Source organism: Pristis pectinata, chromosome 6 (assembly GCF_009764475.1).
Source record: "Pristis pectinata isolate sPriPec2 chromosome 6, sPriPec2.1.pri, whole genome shotgun sequence".
In the NCBI taxonomy this organism is placed as follows: domain Eukaryota; kingdom Metazoa; phylum Chordata; class Chondrichthyes; order Rhinopristiformes; family Pristidae; genus Pristis; species Pristis pectinata.
Window position 1 is genome coordinate 94,202,058 of NC_067410.1, and position 18,165 is coordinate 94,220,222.

General features: G+C 39.6%; 1 protein-coding gene across 1 annotated transcript; it reads right to left on the reverse strand.

The window, feature by feature from the left end:
- Nucleotides 1-10,297: 10,297 nt before the first annotated feature.
- Nucleotides 10,298-13,239, reverse strand: camk2n1a (calcium/calmodulin-dependent protein kinase II inhibitor 1a). The gene is made up of 2 exons (XM_052018323.1): nt 12,768-13,239; nt 10,298-11,502 (listed from the first exon to the last, which is right to left on the reverse strand). Exons 1-2 carry the CDS (start codon nt 12,934-12,936, stop codon nt 11,432-11,434), a joined length of 240 nt encoding a protein of 79 aa, XP_051874283.1. The 5' UTR covers nt 12,937-13,239; the 3' UTR covers nt 10,298-11,431.
- Between the last annotated feature and the right edge of the window lie 4,926 nt (nt 13,240-18,165).

Sequence of the window (18,165 nt, forward strand, 5' to 3'; positions counted from 1 at the left end):
TGAACACAATACTCTAAGTGTGATCTAACAGAGTTTTCTCAAGCTGCAACATTACCCCATGGCTCTTGAACTCAATCCCCTGACTACTGAAGGCCAGCACACCATACTGTATGCCTTCTTAACCACCCTATCAATTTGCGCAACAACTTTGAGGGATCTATGGACTTGGACCCCAAGATCCCTCTGTTCCTCCACACTGCTAAGAATCCTGCCAGTAACCTTGTACTCTGCCTTCAAATTTGATCTTCCAAAGTGTATCACTTCACACTTTTCCAGATTGAACTCCATCTGCCACTTCTTTGCCCAACTCTGCATCCTGTCTATATCCTGCTGTAACCTACGACAACCTTGTACACTATCCACAACACCTCCAACCCTCCTGTCATCTGCAGAATTACTAACCCATCCCTCCACTTCCTCATCCAAGTCATTTATAAAAATCACAAAGGGCAGGGGTCCTAGAACAGATCACTGCAGAACATCACTAGTCACTGACCCCCCAGGCAGAATACTCTCCATCTATTACCACCCTCTGCCTTCTGTGGGCAAGCCAATTCCGAACCCACGCAGTCAAGTCTCCATGGGTCCCATGCCTCATGACTTTCTGGATGAGCCTACCATGGGGACCCTTGTCAAATGCCTTACTAAAGTCCATAAACACCACATCCACCGCTCTACTTTCATCAATTTGTTTTGCCATCTCCTCGAAAAACTCAATTAGGTTTGTGAGTCATGACCTGCCCCTCGCAAAGCCAAGCTAACTATCCCTAATATGACTATGCTTCTCCAAATTCTCGTAAATCCTGTCCCTAAGAATCACCTCCAATAGCTTGCCCACCACTGACGTAAGACTCACTGGTCCATAGATCCCAGGATTATCCCTATTACATTTCTTGAACAATGGGACAACATTTGCCATCCTCCAATCCTCTGGTACCACTCCTGTGGCCAGGGAGGAAGCAAATATCATTGTCAATGCCCCAGCAACCTCTTCCCTCACTTCCCATAGGCACCTGGGGTATATCCTGTCTGACCCCAGGGACTTATCTATCCTAATGTTTATCAGACGCTCTAACACTACCTCTTTCTTAACCTCAACATGCTCCAGCACATTAGCCTGTTCAGTGCTTACCTCACATACATCAAAGTCCCTCTCCCGAGTGAACACTGAAGCAAAGTATTCATTAAGGACCTCACCTTCCTCCTCTGCCTCCAGGCACGTTTCCCCCTTTATCTCTGAGCAGTCCTACCATCAATCTAGTCATCGTCCTGTTCCTCACATATGCGTAGAATGCCTTGGGGTTTTCCTTAATTCTACTCACCAAGGCCTTCTCATGTCACTTTCTCGCTTTCCTAAGTCCCTTCTTAAGCTCCTTCCTGACTACCTTATAAGTCTCAAGAGCCCCATCTGATTTTTTGCTTCCTAAACCTTAAGTCTGCTTCCTTTTTCCTTTTGACTAAATGTTTCACCTCTCTTGTCAACCATGGTTCCTTTACCCTGCCGTCCTTTCCCTGTCTCAGTGGGACAAACCCATCCAGAACCCCATGCAAGTGTTCCCTAATCAGCCTCCACACTTCTGCTGTGCATTTCCCTGAGAGCATCTGTTCCCAATTTACGCTCCAAAGTTCCGCTAATACTGTCATGATTAGCTCTCACCCAATTAAAAACTTTCCCATATCTTCTGCTCCTATCCTTGTCCATGGCTATGCTAAAGATCAGGAAGCTGTGGTCACTGTCTCCAAAATGCTCGCCCACCGAGAGGTCTGTCACCTGACCAGGTTCATTGCTTAGTACTAGATCCAGTATGGCCTCTCCTCTAGTTGGCCTGTCCACATACTGTGTCAGGAATCCTTCCTGGACACACCTAACAAATTCTGCCCCATCTCAACCTTTTGCACTAAGGAGGTGCCAATCAAGATTAGGGAAGTTGAAGTCTCCCATGACAACAACCCTGTTATTTTTGCACCTTTCCAAAATCTGCTTACTTATCTGCTCTTCAGTGTCCTGGTTGCTATTGAGGGGCCTATAGAATATTCCCAATAGAAAGATTGCTCCCTTCCTGTTTCTGACTTCCACTCACACTGACTGACTAGACGACCTCTCCACGAAATCCTCCCTTTCTGCAGCTGTGATACTATCCCTGATCAGCAATGCCACTCCTCTCCCCTCTTACCTCCCTCCTTATCGCTTTTGAAACATATAAACCTCTTAACATCAAGCAGCCAATCCTGCCCTTGTGACAGCCAAGTCTCTGTAATGGCCACAACATTGTAATTCCACACACTTATCCATGCTCGAAGTCTTATTCTTACTACTTCTCGTGTTAAAGTAAACACGTTTCACCCTGTCCAATCCACTATTGAATAGAATAATTATCACTATTCTCTATCTGTGAATGTGTTCCTTTTTATAATTCTCACTAATTGGCAGACCAGAGTCATTGTAATCCCTTGTGACTATTTGCACATGTAGTTTATCAACTTCATACCAGGCTTTGTACATTTAAGCATGTCCAGTGTAAAACTGACTTGGACCTTGCATTCTCTTTGAGTTTGATCCCATTGAATACTGCATTTTTTTATCCCAATCCCTTAAATGCCTTGTTTTTTCTTTCTAATGCTGTGTCATGGTCTCTGCTCTCTTGACGTATTAATTTAAGATCTCCTTTCAATAATTAACAAGACCCACCCACCCCCAGCATCACCAGTGAGGACATGGATCCCAGCTCTGCTGAGATGCGATTTGCCTGGCTTCTACAGATCACACTCCCCTCAGAATCAATCCTAATGCCGGAAATCTCCAGTTCTTTCACCTGAACCATCTCTCCCAATGTACCACCTATGCCATCCTCCTATTTGGGTACTGCAAGCACATAGAGATTACTCATTCTGAGATCTTACTTTCCCAGCTCCCTAACATCTGGATGCAGGACCTCATCCTCCTTTGCATCTATATCATTGGTCGCAACATAAACAATGGCTCTGGCTGTTCAGTCTTCTTCTCTCATGCTGTCTTTTAGCTACTCAAGTGATATTATGGAAGGTATCATAATGGAATCACCTTGGCAGCCATAGAAACATCTACCTTTACCTATCTCCAACTATTAAATCCTCTATCACTATGGATTTCCTGACTTGCTTATACTCCTCCTACCTCTAATCTACCCTCAACCTACATGCTTCTATAAACCTGAGCCATTCGTAGCACCATGCCTTGGCTCTGACTGCACTCCCCAGAGCAAATCACTCTCAGCAGTATACAGAGTTAAATATTCAGGAAAGACTTGCACTACCTGTTTCATCCTCTTTGTCTGTCTGGTCACCCATTCCCTCACTATGAGAACATCCTTAGCCATGGGGAGACCGAAAATACTATTCATGTAGCTGTTAAACCTTGCAGATGGACTGTGGTGACTCCAGCTGCTTAAGGTCTGAAGCCTTACCTGTGTTTTATTGACCACTAATGAAACACTTACCAAGTCTCCAAAGCTTTACTTATTTCAATGTGTGAATTCATTATGAATCAATTAATCTAGCTTAAGTTATTAAACTACTCTAGATCATTATATCTCTACCTTGACTCAATATCTATCCCTAATATTTAGCTCAGGGTCAGAAGAGCCACTCATGACAGATTACATAATCCCTTCTCTTGTTATCTTCTGTTGACATGACTGATCCAGTTAAATTTCTGATCAGTGGTAATCTCCATGATGTGTCGGGTAGGAATTCAGTGGTGATGGACGATCAGGACAAATGGTTGGACTTTTTATGCTGGAAATGATCTCTCACTGCCTCAAGTTGCACAAGGCTTAGTTATCATTTGTCATCTGAATCCTAAGTGCTGCAGACAGCTACAGGATGGCGTGGGCAAAGCCTGGAAGAGGGATGGTAATAGGTTCAACAATAACTTTGAAAAGGGAATCAAATATATGCCTGAAAAGAAAAGAAATTGTAAGTTAAAGATCTGAGAGATGTGTTGGAGATTGTTCAGTAACTGTTGACCAACTGGCCCTCTGTTATGCTGTATCATTCTATCATTAGTTCTAATGAAGGAATTATTAGAATTAGGAGCTTTGAACTGCATAAAGAATATTTCTGTGCCTTAGTTAATGACTCTCTGGCCCTCTTTCAGTGAAGAATCAGTATTCTACCACTTGATCCTCATACTTGACAATCACACTGTAGTTTATCCATGTTCTTCCACAGCATCATTAATGCTGCAAGAGAAACATAATGCATTAGAGTGTTTCTTAAACTAAAATGTTAAATTCAATGCTCATAGCCATTTCATATATGAAAGAAATTCAGAAAATAGAAAAGAAATCTGGGTCAGAAGCACAATTAAGCACCTGTCAGTATAATATTTGTTTATAACATTTGTGCCTACTGACTCAGTAATCCCTATGAATTTGCAGCAAGAATCTATGCAGCTCTGAATTCCAGCTGTTGGGGATTATTGAACCACTACAAATAAAAGAAATAGCATGTAGGCAGGAAGCAGGTAAACATTTCAGTGATTCTGTTTGTAGGATGTGAAAAGCATCTTCTTTCTCTGTAGGCAGGCAGCCCACTAAGTCCAGAGAGCTCAGCTGAAGCCTAGCAAAATCAAACGCTTAGTGACACCAGTATTCAAGAGAACCACAGGGGATTAACCAATGAAAATCAGGTGGACCAGCAATAGTTTGTCCATGTGGACAAGTAACAGAATTTATAGCTAGCTGGCTGCTAGGTAGAGTCCACAGATTACAGGTAAAGGGTAGCCACTCTGCGTGGCAGGTGGTAGAAAGTGTAGTCCTACTAGGTTCACTTCTGGAACCATCGTTGTTCATGTTTTATATTGATTATTTAGACTATAATCAAAAACCCAATTGAAAAATGATGCCAAATTAGGGGAATATGGGCATATAATATTATGGAAGCCTGCAACAAACTACAAAAGAAAAACAATAAACTTGCAGAATGCCAAATGAATTTCAAAGGAAAGTGTGAGGTAAAAACAGAAAATGCTGGAAACACTCAGCAGGTCACACAGGATCTGCAGAAAGAGAAACAAAGGCAAAACCCCAGGTCCAATGCCCATCATCTGTTTTGACAAAGTGTTTCTCTTTCTGCCGATGCTGCCTGGCCTGTTGAATGTTTCCATCATTTTCTGATTTTACTTTGGATTTCCAGCATCTGCAATTTTTTTTATTTTCATCATAAGGGTGAGGTATCCCATTTTAGTAAGAAGCGTAAGGATAAGCATATATTACTTGGGAATTAATATAAATGGAGTGGAGGAGCAAAGAGATCTTGACATATACACAATGCTCTAAAGGTAATGATACAGATTAATGCCATCTTAAGAAAGCAAAATGGATGGCATTGATAAATAGGAAATAAAGCTAAAATTTCAACCTTGATCATACTGCACTTGCAATGCTTTGCACAGCCCCAGTCACTATTTTATGAAAAGAAAAAAGATGGCCTGGAGAAGGTGCAATAAACGATTTACAAGAATGATAAAGGAATGCCAGATAAAGTTGAGAGGTGACCTAACAGAGGTCTTCAACTTATGAAAGGTTTCAAAGCGCAGATACTGAGAGAATGTTTCCATGTCCAGAGACCAACAAGGCTATCAATATTAGAGAGTCACAGGAAATCAAATGGGCACTTCGGTAGAGAACTCATTATCTGAAGAGTGTGGCTATTGTGGAGCTCATTGCCACACACCGAGTGCATAGATCTATCTAAGGAGAAGCTAGATAAGTAAAGGAGGAAGAAAGGAATAAGGGAGTTGTGGTGACAATGTAAGATCAAGAAGAATGGAAAGAGCCCTGAATGGACCATTTATCAGTATTAACTCTTTGACCTGAAGAATCTGTTTTGATTTCATGTAATTCTATGTAAGTCACTTTCTAATACGAAGAAGAAATTTGTTGGAAAATAAGTAAGAGGGCAAATTTATTGATAATGAATCTATGTGGTTAAAATGCATCAAAAGGCCCATGTTGATTTGACCTTTAATACTGCATGATTAAACGGATATAAATGAACACATCTTTAAAAAGAGTAAAATGCCATGGAAATTGATCTTGTAAATTATAATTATGTGCCTCAGTCTAATACACAGTACAATAAAATGAAGGCACTGAGGTAGAGACCAACAAAGAAAAAAATGACCCAAATGTCTGACCAGGCGGATGATATAACAACTCATTTTCAAGAACCTAGACCTCATTTAGTGAAACAATTCAAGGACTGAGCCTTTTTAAAGAAAGGAGATTATGTTCTTAACACAAGGTTTCAATCTTCATGTTACTTTTCACTACAAGCATCCAGCCTGATGTTAGCTTCCAACATGTGACCTTATGAGGCTTTCAACTGCAATGATAGCCCACACACAGATGTTAGCCACATGCGTAGCTTCTATTGAAGGACACTTAGTCATCAGTAGTGATTGTGACTGAGCTACTAACCTGCTCATTCTAATTCATTCTGTAGTTACACCATCCAGCTTAATGTTGCATATGATAGATCACCAGCTTCCTTATAACTGAACTTTGAATTAAATATAGTAACTTGTTTCAGATCATATTCAGCAAAGAAGCAACAGAAGCAGGAAATCTAAAAGGTGGGAATCCAGCAATAAAGAAAAATCATAATAAAATTAAATCAGTGCAGTGTAAAATACTGCAAACTGAATTTCTCACCTTCCCCCATCATTCATCAGCTAGCTCTCCTTCTTCTTTTAGACCTTTACAGGTTTATTATTTCATTTCACCCCCAACTACTAACTCCCTTTATTCCCAACAAGTAACCTCTTTTGATGCTTTTCTTGACAGTGTCATTAATATTCATTAAATGTGCCACTGGAGCTTTCTGACACATTTTTATTTCTTAGCAAACCAATTAAATGCCAGAACTGCCCTCTTTCATACCCAGATGGCATGAATACAGTAACTTGTTATACTGTCAAAACTAACGGGAGATTGAAACACTCTCACAGAAAGGTGGGGAAAATGTTGTGCTGATGTACAGTAAGTATCACACTGCCTGCCACTGATAAATTTGCCAAACTATCTTTGAAATACACTGCCCCATTATCCCACTTTCATGCTTTCATTTTTCTTCTATATTTTTTATTGGCAAGTGATCTAAATGTCCTCCACGTGCAACGTTAGCTGAAATTAAATTTATTTACTTCAATGGCTGATATACTGTACTAGTTAGAAATCCCACGGACTACTCTAAACCAGACCTACTGGATGAAAACATCTCTTTTCTGTTGGCTGCAGTATTTCTATACAAATCATACCAAGTGTGCTACATCAAATTCCTGGTGAACACACCCTTACAGCACAAAACTACCCTGCATTTTGGCAACCTGACCTCATCAACCCAGGTGTTAAAATATCAAGGTGATGAATACTATTCTGTGATTGACTCCAAGGCAAATAGTCTAGCAAGATTTGAAGGGAGTTTTTATATTTATCTTGAAATGAAGTACTCGCCACTGGAAATGCGTAATGCATTCCCTGTCATAATAACCAAACCTTGAGAAGCAGTAAGACAAATTGACATGCAGGTGAGAAAAGCAATCAAAAGACTGCTGGGCTTGTTGGTTTCTTGTCCGAAATATAAAACCAAGCTCACACCATTTGGTTAAAAATGAAGCAATTTCTCAGATCAGAAGGGGGTTTTGGGCAGTCCAATTTAGTACAGAAGTGCTGAGTTGGAAGAAATTCACACAGTGATTCACTATGTATTAACTGGTTTGTAAATCTGTGACTATGATGAGAGATTATGCAAATTTGAGTTACATTGCCTAGAGATTTTGAGGTTAAGGAGTAATCCAATTAAAGTGGTTCAAATTAGGATGGAATTGACATGGTGGATGGGAAAGGGTTTTTGCTCTGGATTTTGAATCCAGGGTTACAATCAGAATTAGTTCAGGAAAAAAGAGCAAGTTGTGGGTTGACATCATGCCCCAAATTACAGATTGAATTAAATCTTTAAGTAGAAGTCAGATACATTTTAAATTAAAGGTGTTACGGTAAACAGAGAAAGTCTGGAGAAATTTGATTAAAGAGTAACAAAACAATCGAGTGGACATGATAAATTGAGTGGTTTGTTCTTGTTCTAGTCTCCCAACTTTAAAAGCTTAGAATAAATTATACAGTAGCAAAAATTCCTATTCCAGTCCCATTTCTGATAATTCTAAACTTATTTTGGACTACAACTGAAAGAAGATATGTAAAAAGATTATGAAAACCTACCTGTGAACCTTTATTTGTGTTTTATTATAATCCCATGGATTGTTTATGTAAAAGCCAACCTAGGAAATAGATATATTGCTATTTCCCCATTATCGATGTTTAAACCGTAGAGACTTGATGGTAGCATCTTTAAAAGTGTTTCCTACAATCTGAACTGAAAACTAGTGATGCTTTTTCTGCAATTGTTTGCTGAACGCTATCCCGAACGCACAAGTTAATTCACATGGATGAACGCAATACAAATGTACAGAAGGGAAATAAATGATGATTATGGTCCTAAGTTCTTAGGGGTAGACAGGACTTTTTTTTTACGTTCCTGTAATATTATTGGTTTCTAATAAACTTAAGGAAAATGATTCTCAGATCACTTATCGGTTTCTTCGGAAACAGAAACCTGTAAATGTCCAAAGCTTTGGGGCATTAAATTCTGCTTTACCGCAACACCCTCGCGTCAACGTGGTTTTATAGCTCTTCCACTTCAAAAAGGTAAAGAGTCTTGATAAAGTACCTTACCGTGGATTTATCTAACGCATAAATACAAAAACACCCAAAACAGATTCCAGTAGCTGGACTTGCTGTTGTAGAATTTCCCAGCCACCGCTGTCCCAGTCCCTCTCCTCTCCTCTCCTCTCTTTCTTCCTCCCTTTTTCAGTTTTCATCTTCTGGCGGCAGTGCTGTGATTAGATCCTGATCGTCATTAATGCTTCATGGTAAAATTCAAGTGAGTAGGATTGAATCGCCATAGATCCACACACATTTTGGTCCACTACAAAAGAATTACAATAAAATAAGAAATTTCCGCAATTTAGGGACGATTTTTTAAAAATAACCGTGCAGTGCAGGTTTTAGTTGGGCTGCCAGTCGATTCCCGATGGGTGATTACAACGCTGGTGTATTGTTTAAATAACTTAAGCCTCTATTCTTCATGGGCCCAAAATAGGGCTCACAGTTAAACGTGAGAGAGGCACCACATTTGCACAATTGATGGGCATTGGTAATTTTAACATGCGGGTCTTTTTTCCCCATTTTATTTGAATGCAAATGAAGGCATGACTGAGGAAGACCAGGCACAGTCCGCATCGCTTTGATTTTATTGCACACCATATAATTAGAATTCAGTTAACGGGATTTAAAATTCAATTATCTTTCAATATTAATCACACGCTTAAAACCAATGTCATTGTGCCACTGCATCACTGTCAAACTCCTCACTGATTGCTGTATTGTTTGGGGGTAGAAAATGAAAATCACACCACGTTTATGTGGGACGCTCTTCAGAGCGAGGGCATAACAATCTCAGATTTCATCTCAGGTGATATTTTGTTCTCCCTCAAATTGTGTTTCGATTCCTTCGTATCCTCGAGCTTTTTTGAGTTAAATTTAATCCAACCATTTTATTGCTGCCGGCCAGTGCTTTCAATGTTGCTGGGATTAATTTAGATAAGGATTTTTGTAAAAAAAAAATCCAATTTATCAGAAAACGGTTAGAGATCCTTAAGGACGGTGGAAATGTCGGCAGTAGCATTCATCTACTATGTATTGGGACCCTGCAGGCGACGCGATCCCTTTACATAAGGACTGGTCGGGCTCCCACCTCAGCCGTTGTTTTAATGCCGGTTGTGAATGAGATTCAAACTCAGTGAATCGTGTGGTTTCTCAGGGATTTCTAGTTAGTTACTGATGGAACACTACTTAAGGCCGTTAGTTCAGACTTCCTTTGAAGGAAGAAGTCGAGCAATAGGTACCGATATAAAAGAGATACAAAAATCTATTACGAATTTGCACAGCCATAAGCGATTCAGGAAACGTCACTTCAAAGCCAGCTGCAGAAGCGATACTGATTATAAAGAAATGATCGTTCTTCTACAGAGAAATTCGGATTTATGGAACATGTGTGATTATAACATCTGTAGTTGTACGAACACGACTGGTGTATACTGCAGCGCAGAACATTACCTTTCTGCATTGTTCAACCAATTCATTCAAAGACAACGCAGAAGGAGTGAGAAAAAGAGTCAATACTTGTCCTTACAGCCTTCAACCATTTATTTATTCACCAAGTACAGTGAAAATGGTCATAAAATGTACAATGATTCATTCTTAGAATGTCATTACAATTTTTTTTGCTCTTATATATCTCGGAATGATTTCTTCATTTAAAATTACGCATCATGTAAACATGCACAGATAACGAGAATAAGCTTCATAAAAGGTTACAAAATTAAATTAAAAAAACACAGCTTTAAAAGAGTCCAAAAAAGAGAATAGTTAATGTTAACAGCGCATTATTTTAAACTTCTTAAACAGTGCATTAGTATTCCCCATAAACCTTTACATTTCACAAATCCATCAGCAATGCTTATTCACTATATATATATTTTAAATACAGATTTTAGCATTGATGTGTGCAAATAAAAATAAATTAAAGAAACAAATAAAAGACTAAGAGGTTCATAAATAACATTCAATAAGTCTCTTTCCAATACTGATACAGGATAGACCAAAGTCAATCAGTCTTTCAAGTCAATGGATCCGGTCTATACATCCTTACCAAAAATACAAACATTTTTAATGCAATACAATACATAGACTAGCATTTGTTTTACAAAGATTTAGATATAAAAATACAAGTACGAAGAATTCCATTAGAAAGAAGCGTGCCAAACTGTTAATGACTGTTGGCATCAATATTGGCACTGTGACCGGAAGCTCATGCAACAAGATGAATTAATTTTTTATTTTATTTTGATGCAAAAAAATCCTTCCTTTACGCCCGTTGCCTTTTGCTTTCATTCTTTCAGCCATCGAGTCGGTTTTGCTGACTGCCATTGTCTCCGATAAACGGGAGTGTTTGTGGTAAAGTTTGTGGTAAATTCTGAAATGCACAGCTCCCCAATCTCGGTGCATTGGCTTAGAGAAGACGGTGTTGGGTTGACCTGGTGCTCCATTTCTGTGCGTTCGCTTGGTCTGAAATTCTGAAATGGACAGCTACTTGATCTGTGTGTGCCTTGGATAATGGTGCTGATATTGACAGCTCCTCAATTTGTGTGCATTTGTTTGGATTGGAGATTCGTCAGCAAGACCCAAAATCTCTCTGGACAATCCATAAACGCATGCACAGCCCCAAAGTGCTTTCAAAAGTTTGGGAGTCAGGGTAGCGCCCTTTCAGCTTACACTCCAGACGAGGTCTTGTCTCCCCTCCCCTTCAGAACATCATCTATTCTGTCGTCTTCGATAACAACTGCAAATCAATTACAAGCAATTTAGAGTCTGTACACAGCTTGCACCCTCAGCATTGCTAGGTAACACCGTCAGATCGAGAACATAGGAAGAGGCACCAACTCGCTCAATACACTGAACGAAGAGGCAATGATCGCGCGCAGGCGTCGTTATCCCACATTTCACGAGCTTGCCATCCCAATCAGAAATAACAAAATAATCGTGTGGCATTGTCAAAGACTGGTCCTAAACATTAATAAAAGCGTCGCACTTATTAAGACCGCAAAGAAATTCACTTTGGTAGATTTGTTGTTGGACGGCGCCGTCTGTAAAATTGTTAACAAATGACCGAAAAATGTGGCGAGAGATCTTGCGTTGCGACATTAAATTGTATGTCTTAATTACCAAATAAAGCTTCTTAGTTATAGCGCCAAGTGCTTTGCGTTGGATTGAAGTAATAGAGGGAGGGGAATTTTTAAAAAACTATTATTTTTGCAAGTAAATGACTAAATTGAATGTTGAAGATTGAACCATGCACACTTCTGTTACTGAAATGTGGGTTGATCGAATCATGCGAAATTCTAGTATACCTGAGGATTTTTTTTCTGACGCTATATTTGTTTAGATCTTTGATTTCACATGATTATAAAAATGTTAAAGAGACGGTGCATTTTAATGGTTAGATTTACATTGTAAAGTAAAACTAATTGCATAAAATGTGACCAAATATTGGGACGGCATCAGACCATCAGAGTGGGCTCCTGGACAAACCAGAGATCAAGACCCGCGGGAGACAGTTGGAAATTATACTAATTCGCGTCTAAATCATCCCAGCCAGCAACATGAATTGGACCGCATGAAAACTGAACTCACAAGTGAATGAATGGACGGATGGATGAAGGTGAAAGGCTATTATTTTTCTAGGGAAACCGCAGTTCGGAAATCACGTCGCATTTTGATTTAATGCTAATTAGAATTCAGACAAACATCGCCAAACGCAGCCCCCTAGCCCCGAAGAATTATATAAAGAAGGGAGAAGTGGGATACTGGCAAGAATTATGGGGTTTCTTACTTGTAAAAATCTGCCGTACACCGGAGCGGCGGAGGATCGCTGCATTTTAACCAATAACGATGGGTAAAACTTATGTACCAGTCGGGCAAAAGATGCAAAGCAATTTACCCCCAATTTACTGACGCGTTTTAAACCAAACGTAAAACACAATTACGGTTGAAATGGCAGAAGATGGTAATCGCATTGAGAGGGAAGTGAATGCCTCCACTTTTTACCTCGCTTGGCTCTTCCAATCTGCCCCAGTTTGGGAGGTCTCTTGGCCTGGGAGCCCCCGAAGAAGGTGTTGGTGTCCTGGAGGCGACAGCTGAAGGAGAGCTGACTGACTTCATTCTCGCTGCCAAAATGAGCCATCTTCTCTTCGCTGTAGGGCAGTATCTCCGACATAGCGCCTCCAAGAATACAAAGGGCTGAAACCAAGCGGCAACGAGAGAGACAGAGACAGAGAGAGAGAGAAAAATACCTCCCGGTAAAAAAAATAAAACACCGATTGAACAGGGCTCACACCAATGGGGCTACGGCGGCACTTTTCCGGGTAATCCTGGTGTGGCTGTCGGTGGCTGGGCGCTTGTCACTGCGCTGCCGGCGGTGCTGGAAGTGCTGCCTTGTGAGCGTGTTTGCAGAGCTCTGGAGAGAGCCGGGGACCCCAGCACCAACATAAAGGAAACCCAGGCGGAAGAATGAAGTCATCCATCCGGGGAAGAGGTGATGTAGCCCATCCTAATTATCATCACTCTCCTCCTACTCGGGGCTTGGAGAGGAGAGAGTGACATCAACCGGCAGTGCCTGAATACCAATTACAAGCTGCACTATCCCAAGCCTTTTTATGGAAAGCAGGCACTGATGAAGGCTTTTTTTTATTGTGTAAAACATGCCCACGGGGGGAAAAAAATCTCATACAACCTTTAGCCCAACTAGACTGTGCATCAGTGTGCAGCAGATATAATGAAGGAACAGCTTTGCAGATCATTAGATCACCCACCATTTTAAGTCATTCTGAGTACGTCCAGAGGAAAAAAAATTACATATTTCAAGCCTCCAAAACAATTCTACTGTTCTCAATGCGGATTTCTGTGGGCGCTTAAAATAGCTTCATAATTGCGTTTGCTGTGTCCCTCTTGAAGTGTCTCGCTGTGCCATTCAGACAATTGTGCTTCATTTTAGAAATTATACCATTCACTTAATTGCACCATTGTGTGCCTTCAAAGACGTCCACTTCGCTTCCCAGTAGCCAGTAAGCTCCAGGCGCAAAGGGACAACCGGAAGGTTGAGAACTGAGGGATGTCTTTCTTTTCCACTCTGTCTCGAGCAATAGTTTGCAATCCATCTCGATGCCAGTGCGGTGCAAAATATCCAGACTCCGGGCCAAGAACACCTGGCATTAGACATTTCAGTTTATTGGATTCACGCCTCCAGGAAAGTTGATCACAACGCCACTCAGGCTAACCCGACAGAATTTCGCAGCGCTAATCGTTCAAATTTGACAAGAGGATCATTCAGAACAACTGCTTTAAGTTGTGAAGTACTTCAGTTACCCATTGTTCAGTTGTTTTGGTTGTTCGAGGCCTCAAACCTACTTGAAAGCTGCTTTTTTTTTCAAACGCCAATATTTTAAATTGTTATTTCAGGATATTTTACTAGGGGTATATTTTATCCATATAACGTCCCATATAATTCACAGTGGGCTGCCAAGGAATTGATCTCTCAATTTCTTCAGCAACAGACTGGACTTTGATGACATCTTTTGAAAATATGAGGTCACTGTGACACTAATAATGTCCACTATATCTCGATACCATCCCTTTTAACTCTCGCATTGTCTTGGTGTAGTTAAACTGTTTTGTTTAACCCTAAGCAACAAATGAACTCAGCAGATGAGACAACATCTGTGAAAGGAAATGGACAGTCAACGTTTTGGGTCCAGACCCTTCATTTGGACTGAAAGGTAGGGGGGGAGATACCCAGTATAAAGAGGTGAAGGGAAGGGGTAGAGCAAGAGCTGGCAAAGAATAGGTAGATCCAGGCGGGGTGATAGGCAGCTGGAGGAGGCAAGAGGGGAAAGTCTTGGATATGACATAATGTTCCCTTGGCACAGATTGGAAAGGGTCAACCAATCTTCTTTGGTCCCCACCATAAGCTTTGTACTCTTGTCACTGCTTTCATGTCTCAGCCTGCATCAAGTGGAATCAGATTGTGCGTAAACATGGGTTTAAATGGGCGGTGCAGACTCATTGGGCTGGAAGGGCTTGTTGCTGCGCTGTAAATAAAGTTTTTAAAGTTTTAACCTCAATATCCTTCTTGAATCTGTGCCCAATTCAAAACCTATATCATTTCCTTCACATAAAATGGTAGTAATCTCATGAGAAGACTGAGATGAATTCTAACATAACATGTATGACAGAAGATGGTTACAAATATTTTATACTTGCATTCACATGTTGCGTTCCACCATCATGTTGTATATTTTCCTCCTCTCATTACTTCCTTAATTGTCAATGCTTGATGTGGCAGGACTTCGTTGTTTGTGGAATCACTTAACTCTGCTTAATTGCATGTTGCTTTGTGTTTTCATCACGTATTAGTCCTGTTGCACAATTTGAATCATGCTTCTTAGTGACTAACCATTAGGAGGTAATTAATGCAGAGGAAATTGGTGATCTGGTCCTAGACTTGTCTACTTTGGTAACCAAGGGGTGATGAGTTTCAGGGAAATGATAAAGAACAATAGTAAACCCAAAACATCAGGTAGCATTGTCATGCTCATCAGCCAGGCAATGGTGATAGAAAATCTGCAACATTACAGGTTAATGGAGTGAATATTAGGAAGGTTGCTTTAAGGGGTAGGTGATTTGCTTTGCCATTAAATGCAGTATAAACCAATATGATGTCATAATATTATTGTTGAAAAGCTGACAATTGTTATAGAACATTTTGTGTTGCTGAGAGGCAGTAATAATTTGTTACTCATATGTTCAGAAGTACAAAGAAACAAGGACAAAAACATTTCATCTTCCACATGAAAGGTTATTCCATCACCCAACTACAGATTGAAACCCACTGATTTTTTTGTCTGCTACCCAGAATTTAGTCATTTCAGTGACCAGTTTGAACAATGTGTTTCAAATGTTGTCTGACATTGTAACATTCTGTCGACATTGTAAAACCTTAGCAATACCACCAAGACATGTTCTCTACTGTTCTGATTATATACTCCAACATTTTGTTAGCATTTTTAATTACTGCACCACATTGTTTGAACTTTGAGAGCCACAAATCTATTATGATATGTGAGTTCTTTTTAAACACCTGCAAGAACATATGTTGTTTTCCTTTATACCATGGTGGTAATAATCATGATTTAAAGACCAGCTTTCTTTTGGAATTTAGCCTTTAAGTTTCTAAAATATTATATATTAAAATGTGCTGGCTCACATTTTTATCTTTAGTTATTTTGTTTAAATCCAGGAGACAGTGGCAGATGCGGTAAACAAAACACGTAATATGTATACATTTATAAAATATACACACATGATATATGTGGAGATCATGCTGAATAGGTCTTTTCATAGTCAAAGAATAGCTTGTCTTGTTGAACTAAATTCAGTTATCTTGACCACTACAGACTTCAGTCTTCAAGCTTTTCTTCTGTAAGGTAGATGATCTGATCAATATTTGAGAACTGTGACTTAAGATATGTCCAGCAGAAATTAGACTGTAAAAGATTGCTTAACAAGGGTCTTATAAGCTGTTTGCTGTAAAGTGATTCCAAAATACTACTAATAAATACAAATAAGCAGAAAATGAGAATATTGATTTTCTGGCATCAAAGAAATGGCTGGTGTGCACCTGCCTGGGCCTCCCTGTGGCTTTCCCTAAACTAAACACTGATTATTTTTCACATCAGGATTTGTGCACAGAATCATCTAACACTGTCCTCCTCTGCACAAAATGGAAGCATTAATATTCAACACAAGAAGCTGCTGTTAATGCATTAATGCACCATCTGCCACACTGCACTCACAGAGCTTTCTAACGTGTTTGCCGTATTGCACCATTATATTTGTAATCACTCCAGGAAAACTGTCAAAAAGTTTCTGTCAGTTGAGGTACCTTGATTCAAAAAAAAGGAACAATTGAACAAGAAAAAAATAACAAATTCAAAGCACCTCCTCTGTTTTAGGCATCAGTTGCCGTAATTGACTGAAGTGTGTGATTTATGTTTATAACAAAATTGATTTACCTGTGGTAATTTTTCTCTATCTATCTGGTCAGATTTAGAAACATTTCCTAAATAGCTAAATGTGCTCAAAGATTGACTGTCAGAATCTGCAGTGTCCCGTTTGGTCTTAAACAAAATATCCAAAAAGAATTAATTAATTAATTGATTGATTGATTAAATTTTTTTTTCCATTTCCATTGGCTCAAGTCTGCAATAGTTAATTTTCAATTAGTATGGGTTTTGGAACTCCAGATGACACTACACTTTCTTCATTCTGAATAGATGGAGAGTTTTCAAGATACTTCAAGGTATTTTTCTAGAAATTGTCCAGGAATGTTTCACTTCAATATTCAACGTAATATATTTTCTTGCTATCAAAATAGCTCAGTTTTACTTTCCATTGCTATTTTATTTACTATTTGTTCTTTTAATAAATTGAAAGGACTGGATGAAGGCCCAGAAAATACAGTGCACATCATCACATGAGTAGAAAGAAGTAGGATAAAGAAGAAGTTAAGCAAGATGCAGTGGTCATTTTGGCTTTAAAGGTTGGAAAAGTACTGGCAAAATGTTTAGGAAGTCAACCAACTTGACATAGTAGGAAAGAATGAATAAATATAGGGAGATGAGCTCTACTTTAATGCAAGAAGAAGAAAGTGCATTTATCATTACTAAACTTTGGTCAACACATGCAATAGAATCATTAATTCACTGTATATGAAGATTGAGGTGAATGTTAAATGTGGTGATAATTTCTATTACTTAATTTGCATCCTTGCTAGTTCTAAATGTGATTAAAGCAAAATACAGTCACCAGAACTAATCTTCTCTCATGTGCTAATAGATCGAATAGTAATGCTTCAGGAACATTTTCCCCACCCTCACCCCCTCTCCAACTTTATGGTATATAGTTTCTTTGACTTACTTCACATGACACAAAATTGCTCAAGTATGTCCTGTTCACAGAAAGCAGGACAAATCAAATCTTGCCATTTACCACCCCATCAGCCTATCCTCAATCAGTAACAATGTGATGGAAGTAGAACTATCAAGCAGCACTAACTCACAAATTACCTGTTCGGTTCAGGATCTGCCGAGATCACTCAGCTCCAAACCTCATCATAGTTTTGGTCCAAAAACTGATTTAAAAGCTAAATTCTAGAGATGAGGTGAAAGTGGTTAAAATTGACATCAAGGCACGATTTGCCTGAGTATGGCATCAAAGAAAAATCAAGTTTAATGAGAACCCAGGAGAAAACTTTCCACCAGATGGAGTCATATCTAGCATAAAGGAAGCTGGCTGTGGTTGCTCAACCCCAGGACATTACAACAGGAGTTCCTCAGGACAGTGTTCTAAGCCCAGCCATCATCAGGGGCTTCACCAATGAGCTTTGCTC